General features: G+C 46.4%; 1 protein-coding gene across 1 annotated transcript; it reads left to right on the forward strand.

The window, feature by feature from the left end:
- Window positions 1–3,701: 3,701 nt before the first annotated feature.
- On the forward strand, window positions 3,702–7,824 carry aipl1 (aryl hydrocarbon receptor interacting protein-like 1). The gene is made up of 6 exons (XM_026997729.2): window positions 3,702–3,817; window positions 4,591–4,770; window positions 5,575–5,763; window positions 6,096–6,272; window positions 6,533–6,674; window positions 7,048–7,824. The coding sequence occupies exons 1-6, from the start codon at window positions 3,722–3,724 to the stop codon at window positions 7,587–7,589; spliced, it is 1,326 nt and encodes a 441-aa protein (XP_026853530.2). The 5' UTR covers window positions 3,702–3,721; the 3' UTR covers window positions 7,590–7,824.
- The last annotated feature ends 5,093 nt before the right edge of the window (window positions 7,825–12,917 follow it).

Below are 12,917 nucleotides of genomic sequence, written 5' to 3' on the forward strand. Positions count from 1 at the left end.
GGTGTGTGAATGTGCATGTGTATTTATCTGTGTGCATGTGACTGTGTTTGTGTGTGTGTGAGAGAGAGAGAGTGCGCATATGCCCTTTGTACTGCTTGCTATGTGGACTGGTACGTAACTAAAGGTCAGGGGAGAGGCGGAACATGAGGCTCCTGCAGGGAGATCTGTGGCCGAAGGTCACCCGTGCAGCCTGTTCCAAACGCTCTGTTCCTTGCTGATGGCAAAGGGCTTCGAGCTCCTGGCTATGCACCTTGTGGCACACCACTGGGCTGTTTGACAGGGGTTCTGTTTGTCAAGCTCTCTGCCTGCTGGTGCTTTCGGTCGTCTTTCAGCTCATCCAGTTTTTGTTGCTCACTGCGCTCCCGTGCGTTCAGCTGCAGGTCCCGTGCACTCGAGGAAGGCCGGGCTGGAGACATCTGCCCTGAACCAGCGTCTCCTCCAGATGACCCGGAAGCTTTGGGGCTGTGAGTATTAAGTCTCTAAGGGTAACCCCTGAGAGGGAGAGAGCTGGTCTGAAGTCAGCTCTCACCACACACCACATAATCTTTTAGGATCATGACTGATCCTGTGTCAGAAGCCATACTCGGAGGCGCTTGTAGTTTTTGTGGTAGATTGTCTGTCTGCTATGTTGCTGCCCCGCCCTGCCCCGCCCTGGTCCTGGAACCTTCAAAAACTTCAGAATCCTCATGTGCTTTACTTGGGTTTTTCTGACCATTTTGCAGGGCTGAAACAACTGCGTTAAAGCTCTTCGACATGCTGCCGGTTTCCTGGAAGGACAGCGAGTACTCAGCACTGCAGGCTGCTTGCTCAATCTGTAATAATAATCATAATTTCTCAAATGCCCTGCCAGGCTAATAGAGACTGTTACCAATGGGCCGGACTGCTGGGGAAAGTTTGAAATAGAAAAGATCAGAAAAATGCCCCAATGTGCAAATAATAATAATAATAATAATAATAGTAAATCACAATAAGGCACCACCATCATCGTCATCATTAGTATTATAGATATTATAATGCATAAAATAATTTGTTCAGAAAAACATCTTACATCATCTAGATAGAAAGAAACATCTAGATTTAGCTGGAAGTGAATCACATCAGTGCACAGTCACAGGTTCAGACCATGTAGACCTCTATGCAGATGGCACAATTGATCTAAAACACTGCACACTTTATCTACCGTCAGATCAACACAACACAACACAACACAACACAACACAACACATTCATTCCGCGTGTGTGTAGCCTGTGGCAAGCGGGCTGCGTACAGCAGGCTGGCCGTGCTCTGGATAGGTGGGGTGGGAGGGGATGGGTGTGTCCAGCTCCACTGTGATTGGTTGAAAGCCTTGTCTGTAGCTCCAGGGCTGCCCAGGCAGACGGGGCATGGATGAGCACCCGTGTCCTGCTGTGTGACTGCAGGGAGGAGCAGCTCCCGGCAGGATGGCCCAGGTCCCTGCCTGACCTGCACCGCCTCGCAGTGTTGGGACAGTACAGAGGCACACATTTGGACAACACACGACAAATTCAAGTCAGGTCAGGTTTTCTTGGTATTCCCCCATAGAGTTTGTGTACACTGGAACGAGATGTAATTTCTTGTGTTCTATCACGAAACACGTTAGTGTGTATAGCGGCACACTACATACATGCCAATGAGCAGAACAGTTTGGAAATGGACAGCATGAGTGTGGGTTCTCTCTCTCTCTCATACTCTCACACACAGATACCTTCATGCACCACAGGAACATGTCACCTCAGCTCAGTTTCCAACACCACGTCCCTGTAGCACCTGTGTGTTCCTGGGGTGTAGCTTCATTACTTTATGAATGAGAGAGCTTTGCTGTGCTCAAGCCCAGCCGTGACTGGAAAGCCTAGCAACTATCACGTTCCGCAAACACACCGCAAGGCATTATTATTATTAGTCAGAGTTCCGTGACATCATGTGAAGGATGTTCCTCGAAAATGTGCTCCCTGTCTGATAAATACATGCACAAACTGCATGCACGCGCACACACACACACACACACACACACGCTCAGAGGCACGCGGATCCGCTGACGTGGGCATGCTGACGCAGTCTCCATGAGTCACTCTGACACCAGAGCTGACTTACAGGATGGTTTGCATCCTTTTGCGTGTATCACAGGTGGCGTGTCGCTCTGGCCCAGGACCCAGACACGGACACGGACCCGCTCACGGCCGTTCTACCGCAGCTGCTCTATATAAAGGCTCCGTTCCTGGAGCTGGCAGCGCCTTCGCCAGATCATTCAGGCCATTAAATATCTCCCTGGATGGGTAGGGAAGTGTGTTTGATGTTCGTACTGTAATACCATGCCTGACGTTTAAGCAGAATCTCTTAATGTTCCTGATGATTAAATGTTCTTTTAAGCACTAGCTCGAGGACTGAAGTGTTACTACATGTGAATCCCTCAGCCCAGAATGAATAGAGCAATTCATTTGTCCTGTGTTGGTACAGTGTGGGTTACATTATTGAAATATAGCAGGCATATTAGACATTTTGTCAAACAAGTGGTACCAAATATGCTTTTTTATTGCTGTACCCATGGCAACATTCTGATGATGAAAAAAGTTGGCTTTTGAAGTGTCTTTTGAAAGTAGACCAGCAACTTTGATCTCATATGTACAACTACAGAAAGTGTCTCATAATAGGTCTTAGGTTCATCCTCTGCATAAAAGACATGGAAAGGAAAGGAGATTGAATAGAATATTAGAATAGGACAAAAATAATTAGGGAAGTAAAAAGCCATTTAAAAGGCAGAGCTCTGTCACATCAATCTAGGTAGCTCATGAGTCAAAATGGAGTCTAGTGTGTCCTGTGTACATTTACACTGCTTCATCCTCTTTAAATGTCTTATTTGTGTATGAAACTGGGCAAATTACAAACTGAGGTAGTGATAATAGCAGTTTCAAATAACTGCCACCAGAGGGCGATCAACGCTGCAGCAAATTTCTGGTTGGCCCAGATCCAAGTCCTCATTGTTCTCACTGGGAACGGTTGTGCAATCCCAATGGCCACATGATTTCAGGAATTTTTAGTATACTTTGTAAACTTAGTAAGCGTTGTAGACCTTCTTTCAAAGGAAGGATCCTTCTTTGTTCCCTCCACACACTGCTGCGTCTTTTTTCCCTGTTCAAAATGTATTGTTCTAATAATATCTCTGAAAAAGATCAGTTCAATTGCTGGCTTGTACGCAGCGTCAAAGCCCAACCAGTATAACTGCACGGATCTAATTGCCGCGGCCCTTCTTTGTGATCCGGAGACGATACTGGGGAACCGTAAAGCAGATGTGTTGTTTGGAGCGCTTTTCTCAGCGGGAGCTGCGCAGGCCCGGCACGCTCTGCAGCTGTCGGCCACATGTGCGCGGCGGGGTCGATGAGTGCACGCGCGCGCCCTTGTGCGGCGTCTCTGCTCGAGGCAATTAACGACGGAGGGGACGCGCGCGAGCGCTTGGTGTGGGGCGGCGCGTTCAGACACGCTGCGGACGTTTTTGGGTTGACGCAGATGGGGGTTAATGGTGCTGAGGAAATCCCTTGTTTTGATGACAAGGACGGGGCTGTCTGCTTTAATCCTGTCATCCCTGTTTTATAAGACGTGAGCAGTAACCATCAGCGGCACATCGACGCTGCCTGCTGGGTCTACCGACGTACTTATCCAGACACATTCAGCCACACGTGTGCAAACACATACATATTAAGAGCTGACATGGAGAACAGTTTGCTGCATGGCACAGAAGGGATCAAAAAAAATATCTTGTACGGAGGAACAAACGACATTCCCAAATTCATCACAGGATCGAAGGTATGGCTTCGCTTTCGGACGGGTATACAGGCAATTCTGTCATGCTCTTATTTCCATGGAATCCATATATTGCCACAGAGCATATTTATATATTGTCACAGACATCCAACTGTTTATAGAATTTTGTTGCATCGGATGTACTGATCTCTTTGAATGAACCCTGCAGGAAGAATGTACTACCTACATAATCTTAACTAATGATCATGTTTTCATTCAGCTCTTAGCTCAGAGAAAATATATAAATTTAACTCTTAAATGTGACAACAAATGAACTGATCAAATCAAATTTATTCTGCATGGTAAAATTAGCACTGTTAAATAGATGACTGTACATCAGACTAATTTAACTACTATTTTTTCCTGTGCAACACAAACCTGTGATGCATGTGGAATATCAGACTCCAGTCCTCGTAAGCCACAGTCCTGCGCAGTTTGCTAAGTGGCCTGATTTAACACCTCTGTTTTTAACTCAGCCATCTTATTAGCAAGCCCTTCGTGACCTGTGTGTTAGAATAAGGTGACCTGCACTGATACACTGAGAGGCTCTCATACCCCAGCTTAAAGCATCTCACTCATCTTACACTGCCAGCGGTTTCCAAATTGTAATGACCTGCAAGCAAGATATCGACTGACAAGCACTGCGCCAGGTGCCAGGTGCCCACTGCACCAGGTACCAGGTGCCCACTGCACCAGGTGCCAGGTGCCCACTGCGCCAGGTGCCAGGTGCCCACTGCGCCAGGTGCCCGCTTGTATCCTTCCCCTGTGGCACACAGGTAACATTCCACTTCCGGACCATGCTGTGCAACGACGACCGCACAGCACTGGATGACAGCCGAAAGGTGGGCATGCCCATGGAGCTGGTGATCGGGAACATGTTCAAGCTGGACGTTTGGGAAACGCTACTCAGATCCATGCGTGTAGGAGAGGTGGCTGAGTTCTGGTGCGATGTCATCGTGAGTATCCTCAGCTGTGAAGTAGCACTGGTGAGGTCTAAGCGAACAGCACTGTGTAACTGCGATCACATTGATTCTGCAGGTGCCAGGTGGGCTTTACCAGTAACACTAGGCCCACCTTTGGCAAACACAAAATACCAGCTGACTAACTCTAGCCTCCCCAAAAACCAGTTCCAGGGCCAAAGTCTCTGCACAAACAGATTTGTCATCATGTTCATTGTGTGCCAACAGGGGCATGGCGATTCTGTTCATGTATGAGTTCCTTATGGTGCTGATCTCTCTGCACTGAATTAAAGCCAAAAAGGAAACGCACTAACATTTGTGCAGCTTCAGTGCAGGTGCTATGGCAACAGAGGACAGCTACCATTTCAATCAGCTTTCCTTACGCATGAGCCAGGACGCAGGTCTAATCAGCTAATGTCAGCGTTATTCAACACCGGTGGGGGCCGTCTGAGGGTTACCCAGACTGACAACTTGAGTGACTTAAAGGTGGATTAAAGAACCTGCTCCACCTCCATGTAACAATTGTTATGTACTCCTGTACACCTGACCTGCACGTCCTGAGGCACATTACCTCCCCTAGCAACAGGGAGTCCATCACATCTCCTTTTTTCACTCTCAGTTCCAAAATATCCTAGCAACACTACCAGTGCGAACCATACCAGTATCTCAGTTCGCCCGAGAATAGTGAACTCTGAGTGCAGCTTTTGTCTGACTGTACTGTTTCACTGTTGCACGGGTTTGTACCCGCTCGTGTCTTTAGCGTTGCCTGTGTAAAGGTGGGCTGTTTCTGTCGCTGCCCAGCACACTGGCCTGTACCCCATGGTTGCAAAGAGTCTGCGACGCATTGCTGAGGGCAAAGACCCAGTAGACTGGCACGTACACGCGTGCGGCATGGCCAACATGTTCGCCTACCACAGTCTTGGCTACGAAGACCTGGACGAGCTCCAGAAGGAACCCCAGCCACTCATTTTTCTGCTGGAGCTACTGAAGGTTAGAGGGCGCGTGTGACTCATTTCCCTCCAGTACAATCTGTCACATGCGCAGTCATGCGTAAAAATACACATACACACACACACACACACACACACTATAATAAAAGTAGAAGGAAGTGGTGTGCTAAGGAAAAAAAAAAAGCTAAAGAATATCCCAGTAATAACAACGGTGAAACTTCCCACGAACGGCCACTAGGTCGAGCTATGGAATTGTTTTCAGTCCCCAAGAGCAAGATCCACTGAGAGCGCACACACCAGGCGTCTCGGGCTCCCCCGAGACTGCTCGAGCGTGAGGTTTGTTTAACGCGCCTGACTGCGTGCGGCGTTCAGGTGCAGCAGCCGAGTGAGTATGAGAGGGAATCGTGGGCTCTGAGTGATGAGGAGAGGCTGAAAGCTGTTCCTGTACGCCACGACCAGGGCAACAAGCTCTACAAACAGGGACGCTTTGAGGAGGCCACCCTGAAGTACAAGGAAGCCATCTTTTGCATCAAGAATGTGCAGTCAAAGGTAAACCAGCCGGTAACTGGACATAACTGGAAGAAAGGTGATGAGTGCTCTTAAAAACCTTTATGTCTAGCAGTCAAGTTCAGATCAGTTTGTAGTAATAGCCATGGAATACAATATGCACTTTCAGCACTTGTGGATATGTTGTTTTCAAACTAAATTCTCTCCAGAAGACACTGGCACAGTTTATTGACTCCAGCCGTGCATTCAGATGTATTTTTGTATGTATCTGCTTGTGTGTGTACGTGTGTGTCTTCTCGCAGGAAAAGGCCTGGGAGGCCCCATGGCTGAAGCTTGAGAAAATGGCCAACACTCTCACGCTGAACTACTGCCAGTGTCTGCTGCGCATGGCCGAATACTATGAGGTCATCGAGCACACATCTGACATCGTTAACCAGCATCCTGGTGAATTTTATTCCCAGCCTATAATATCAAACTATACATTTATCTGACACTTTTATCCAAAGCGACTTACAATTATGAGTGAGTACAACTTGAGCAATTGAAGGTTAAGGGTCTTGCTCAGGGGCCCAGCAGTGGCAACTTGGCAGTGGTGGGGTTTGAACCAGCAACCTTCCCATTACAAGTCAAGCACTTTAACCACTGCCCTGAAATGAAATGAAGTGTACAAAAGCATACAAATGTACACTCTTTACTAATTTTGATGGCTGATCACAGTAATTTTGGCTGAGGCATCGTGTGGAGTAACAGTGACACTCTGGGTGTTTTCAGAATGGCATACTAAGCACTCCGGTATAAAATGGTTAATGCTGTGTAGGACTGATGAAGGGTTTCTACCTGCGGGGGAAAGCCCACATGGAGGTGTGGAACGAGGCGGAAGCCAGAGCTGACTTTCACCGGGTGCTGGACCTGGACCCAGGCATGAAGAAGATCGTCAAGAAGGACCTGGCGGTTCTCGCCATGAGAATGGATGAGAAGAAAGAGGAGGACAGACTGAAATATAAAGGCATGTTCACAACCGCAAGTGCGCCGAAGACCCCTGAGCAGACCATGGCGGGAAATATGAAGGCAGAAGAAAGTCTAGAACAAGCACCTGCCGATCTAGAAGATCCAGAACAAGAAGCTCAGCAGCAAAGTCCAGAGGAAGAACCTCAAGCGCAAGAAATTCTAGAACGAGAAAATCCAGAGCAAGCATCTCCGCCGGAAGAAACTACTGAACGAGAAATTCCAACGCAAAAAACTCCAACGCCTGTGACCTCGGAACAAACAATTCAGGCCCAAAAAAATGAGGAAGAAACAAGACCACAACTGATAACATCTGAACCAGAGTCTCCAGACAGTGATGTGGAAGACCCTTGAATTCACCCCCAACAGAGCGTTTAATGTGGACAAATATCCATTCATCTATGTATTTAATGTTATTTACTGATATACTCATTAAAATTAAATTTCAGTACAATGTCTAGAGTAGAAATAAACATCCGAATTCCACCTGCCTACCTGAACTACATATCTTTCTTAAAATCATGAGGCTTTAATAAAGGACATAATAATAATAATAGTATATTTGCAAATGGAAGTTTGTCTGTAACAATGTTGGCAACAAGCAGCTTACTGATCTGTTCCATGCAGTCATAACACACTTCCACTTCGTTTCCGTGCCGCTCCCACCTGCAGCTGCCATCTCGTGGTGATGGCGTCCACAAGGCCTGCTGTTCTTTATGTGTTTTATGTGTTGAATGCACGCATTGTATGTTTTGGTTCCGTGCCACACCCTCCTCACGTGGCGCCGGTCGAGTCTTATTTGCCGCTGTTTTATTTTGGCTGTCTTTAGTCTTTAGTCTTGTGTGTGGTTATGTTCTTTTTTTGCTTTTTTTTATTAAACTCTTCAGTTGGAGACTCATGTTCTATGCTAGTCCTTCACCTATGGGCTGGGAAACCAATCAAAATGGGGACATTTTTGTGGTTGCGCGGGGAGTCGTGTGTGTTTCACCGAGGACAGCGGGCAACAAGTCGACCCGTTTCTTTCCCATTTCTTGAGCCGCTTTGCTCGGTCTGTACTTTAGTGTGCAATTACTGCACTGTGCAGTACCTGAGGATTGTGGGTGATAAGGAATGTGGAACTTCCAGTCAATAACTGCTGAGCTTTGAAGTAAAGGCCTTGGTTATTGAAGTTGGTATTCCATATCTCAGAAAGATTTCCTTTGACAAAATTCTTAGACCCACAATTCATGCATTTTCATATGACAGTATTACAGAAATCCATCCACCCTGTGCAACATGAGGACACCCTATGAAAATGGTTTGCAAGAAAAGGGAGCGAGGATTTAGGCAGAGCAAGCCAGCCTTGTGGACATCTGATCAACTCGTTTGTGCCCTTGTTACAATGCTGTGAGTCCCAAAGTGCCTTATCTTCCCCTGATGCAGACGATTGTAGCACAACAAGGTCACTGAAAGTCTCACTGAGCTCATGCAAAAACAGTGAGTACATGCAGCTATTCTCAGACAGATAAGGACAGACTGAGCACTCTATAGCAGCACGCTTCACTGCTGAATCAGCTAGATTGTTACCCGCTGCTTCGTCGCTCACAGTTGGGGTGTCATGTCCCTTTTCCTTGACAATTGCTAAATGATTGGGAAGCGTACATGCCTGCAGTAAGCTTGCAATGAGAGTGACACATGACATGGTCTTGCCGCCTTAAACCTTCTCCGTGACCAGATTGTCCGAAGTCCGGGGGCGCACCGAACGCATATTGATTATCTGTGTAAATAGTGACAGGATTGTCCTTGAACGTTATCCTTGTGTACGCGAACGAATCCAAGCAACCAGCTCGGATGCCTGAGCTGAGGAGTAGGGAGAGAGTGAGCGTTGAGAAGTACATTTGGCTATGTGCACACAGCATAGCCACAAAGACACACGCCATCACTCAATCCGGCGCAACATCATGCCTGCAGCATGACTGCGTGAGGACTGTCGAGGGCCAGCTGTGCTTCTCCTGCGTCTGTGCTGAATTTTAGAGGGACGGTATTTGGTGCAGCTGGAGAATCCTGCAGAGAAAAGGGTTTAATAGTCAAGTTACTAGTGCACGTCAAAATGCTGTCATACCCACAACTCCGCTGAGCTGTTACAGGTTGTGTGGCAGATGTACTTAACACCGTGGTGACCTGATGACCAGGATGCAGTGTCCAGTTATGTGAAAGCACCAAAGCAGCAGCAGCAGCCACAGCACATAAGCACGGAGAAAAAGCTTGTGCCACAATATCTAAGGCTGTTGACGGGTACGCCACAGGCCTGTAACCTCCACCGTGCTCTTGTTCCTGCACCTATGCTGTGACCCCGTCATGCTCGTAGACGTGGAAGGGAAGGACGTAGTCAGGCAAGTCTAATGCAGGAGCAGAGTGGAGAGATGACTTCAGGGAAGTGAAAGCTGACATCAGCTTGGTTGTCCGTTCAATCCGATCAGGGGAGTCATTTCTGCATACAGAGCGTAGGGTCTTATTATAGTAAAAGCAGTCAGGACGCCAAGTCCAAAAAACCCATCCTACCTTTCTTTGATGAGGGGGGCTTAAAGGTTCTGGTAATGTCCACACGATAGCAAGTCACAAACAGCGGCAGCAAAGCCAGTCGGTGAGTCAACAAAAGCTTGGGCCAACCTAGTACAAGTTATTTGTTTGTTTCTAAATGTAAATATGAAAGTGGCCTGTGTTACTGAAGAAAGCAGAGCACAGATCAACCAAGGTGAAGTGTGTGTGTGGCTGGATTGCTGTTGAAAATACTAGAGACATTTGGAACAATTGGAGGGTGAGGAATAACTAAGTTATTGACTTTCCTCAAATCTTGACTGCTGCCCCTTCTCCCCGGTTTGTGAACTGGATTGATTGGGGGTATTAATGGGGGACACAATGGGCATCAGAACCCCTAGTGACAAGAGAGAATTGATGTTGACGGCAAGGCCAGCCTCCTTTTCAGGCGAGGGTGGGTTATAGCCTACGTGGCATGGTAGTGGGAGTGTGCAGCTGGGTCCTCTATGTTTTGCATGAGGTCAGAGGCACTCGCTCCCTGTACTCTGCCCACAGAGAGTGCTGAACTGACTGCCGTTGGTGCAGAATCACAACACCGTAGGCAGAACCGCAAACAGGTCATTACATGATTCAGCGGTCAGTGAGAAATTTGCCTGTGCTACAGTCATCATAATAGATTAAAACATCAGTTCAGAAATATCACAAATCTATGCTGAAAATATACCAAAATAATAATAATAAATACCGGTGTCACCCAAAAAACTTTCTTTATTTTGTCTAGCATGGGCCGTTTTGAATACGAATGTCTTGGGGTTTCTGAGAGCATCGAAGAAACATGGGGTGTGTTTAATGCGGACATAGTCACTGCATTATGGTTTTGTTTCTGTTCATTTATTTTCTTTGGTTTTGTGAATTTATCCCATTCTATTTTCATCTTAGACTAAATTGCTAATGCTGATTGCATATACTCATAATCCCCCTAGGACACGTATTGCAGCCAACCACAGGTGTCCTTTGGTAAGGTATTCTGTGCCCAGGGATTAGGTTTGGTAAAGTATTCTGTGCCCAGGGATTAGGTTTGGTAAGGTATTCTGTGTCCAGGGATTAGGTTTGGTAAGGTATTCTGTGCCCAGGGATTAGGTTTGGTAAGATATTCTGTGTCCAGAGATTAGGTTTGGTAAGGTATTCTGTGTCCAGAGATTAGGTTTGGTAAGGTATTCTGTGCCCAGGGATTAGGTTTGGTAAGGTATTCTGTGCCCAGGGATTAGGTTTGGTAAGGTATTCTGTGCCCAGGGATTAGGTTTGGTAAAATATTCTGTGTCCAGGGATTAGGTTTGGTAAGGTATTCTGTGCCCAGGGATTAGGTTTGGTAAAATATTCTGTGTCCAGGGATTAGGTTTGGTAAAATATTCTGTGTCCAGGGATTAGGTTTGGTAAGGTATTCTGTGTCCAGGGATTAGGTTTGGTAAAGTATTCTGTGCCCAGGGATTAGGTTTGGTAAGGTATTCTGTGTCCAGGGATTAGGTTTGGTAAGGTATTCTGTGCCCAGGGATTAGGTTTGGTAAGATATTCTATGTCCAGAGATTAGGTTTGGTAAGGTATTCTGTGTCCAGAGATTAGGTTTGGTAAGGTATTCTGTGTCCAGAGATTAGGTTTGGTAAGGTATTCTGTGCCCAGGGATTAGGTTTGGTAAGGTATTCTGTGCCCAGGGATTAGGTTTGGTAAAGTATTCTGTGCCCAGGGATTAGGTTTGGTAAGATATTCTGTGTCCAGGGATTAGGTTTGGTAAGGTATTCTGTGCCCAGGGATTAGGTTTGGTAAAATATTCTGTGTCCAGGGATTAGGTTTGGTAAGATATTCTGTGTCCAGGGATTAGGTTTGGTAAGGTATTCTGTGTCCAGGGATTAGGTTTGGTAAGGTATTCTGTGTCCAGGGATTAGGTTTGGTAAAATATTCTGTGCCCAGGGATTAGGTTTGGTAAGATATTCTGTGTCCAGAGATTAGGTTTGGTAAGGTATTCTGTGTCCAGGGATTAGGTTTGGTAAGGTATTCTGTGCCCAGGGATTAGGTTTGGTAAGGTATTCTGTGTCCAGGGATTAGGTTTGGTAAAGTATTCTGTGTCCAGGGATTAGGTTTGGTAAGGTATTCTGTGTCCAGGGATTAGGTTTGGTAAGGTATTCTGTGTCCAGGGATTAGGTTTGGTAAAATATTCTGTGTCCAGGGATTAGGTTTGGTAAGGTATTCTGTGCCCAGGGATTAGGTTTGGTAAAATATTCTGTGTCCAGGGATTAGGTTTGGTAAAGTATTCTGTGCCCAGGGATTAGGTTTGGTAAAATATTCTGTGTCCAGGGATTAGGTTTGGTAAGGTATTCTGTGCCCAGGGATTAGGTTTGGTAAGATATTCTGTGTCCAGGGATTAGGTTTGGTAAGGTATTCTGTGCCCAGGGATTAGGATTTTGCAATACTTCCCCCCCATGTGAGAGAACAAAGAGAACAAGCTGGGTTGTGCCAAAAAGAAAACTGCAAAAGTAATTCTCCCAACTAGTATGTTTGAGACTTTCTATTTATGGTTCGGGGGTAAAACGATTTCTTTCTGATGGAAGATGATCACTGTCCAGAGACAGACAAATACTTCCCACCACAAAAATGGTTTGAAAGAAGATCTCCAACTTAGGATGCTTGAGGCATCCTATTTATGGTTTGGAGATTAATTTTTTCCACCACGAAATAACCCGAACAATTCTGAAAACTAATAGATCGTCAGTCAGGAGATGGAAGGCAATGCATCGTGAAATGACATTTTACTGACCTCCAGCTGACAATCCCGGACGAGCCCCCAGAATCGTAAGGTCCTTTAGTGTGTTGTTCAGTTTATTTGTTGTTCAGTCCCACTTTCTGACCAGTCTGTTCTTTCCTTGAGAGCATTTGTAGTCAGTGAAGCTCGAATTGGTTAGCGGAACAGGAAAGACATTTGTAGGGTTGAGGTGAGGAAAATGGAGGGGAAAGCAGGGTGTGCATGTGTGAGGTCAGAGGGATGATGGCAGCTAGAGCTGGCTGGAATAGAGCAGGTGGAGATTAGCCAAACGCTACTGGCTGTCAAGTTCTACTGATAGAAGGGAAATCTTTCATGCCATGAAGTACGACATTAAATCAGAGAGGGCAGTT

Source organism: Electrophorus electricus, chromosome 15, assembly GCF_013358815.1.
Source record: "Electrophorus electricus isolate fEleEle1 chromosome 15, fEleEle1.pri, whole genome shotgun sequence".
Lineage (NCBI taxonomy): Eukaryota > Metazoa > Chordata > Actinopteri > Gymnotiformes > Gymnotidae > Electrophorus > Electrophorus electricus.

Bases quoted from the DNA above. Each gene is read 5' to 3' on its own strand.
- aipl1 (XM_026997729.2), top strand. From the start codon at position 3,722: ATGGAGAACAGTTTGCTGCATGGCACAGAAGGGATCAAAAAAAATATC. The intron at 3,818-4,590 runs GTATGGCTTCGC...TGTGGCACACAG, and splicing joins AATTCATCACAGGATCGAAG to GTAACATTCCACTTCCGGAC. The intron at 6,273-6,532 runs GTAAACCAGCCG...GTCTTCTCGCAG, and splicing joins TCAAGAATGTGCAGTCAAAG to GAAAAGGCCTGGGAGGCCCC.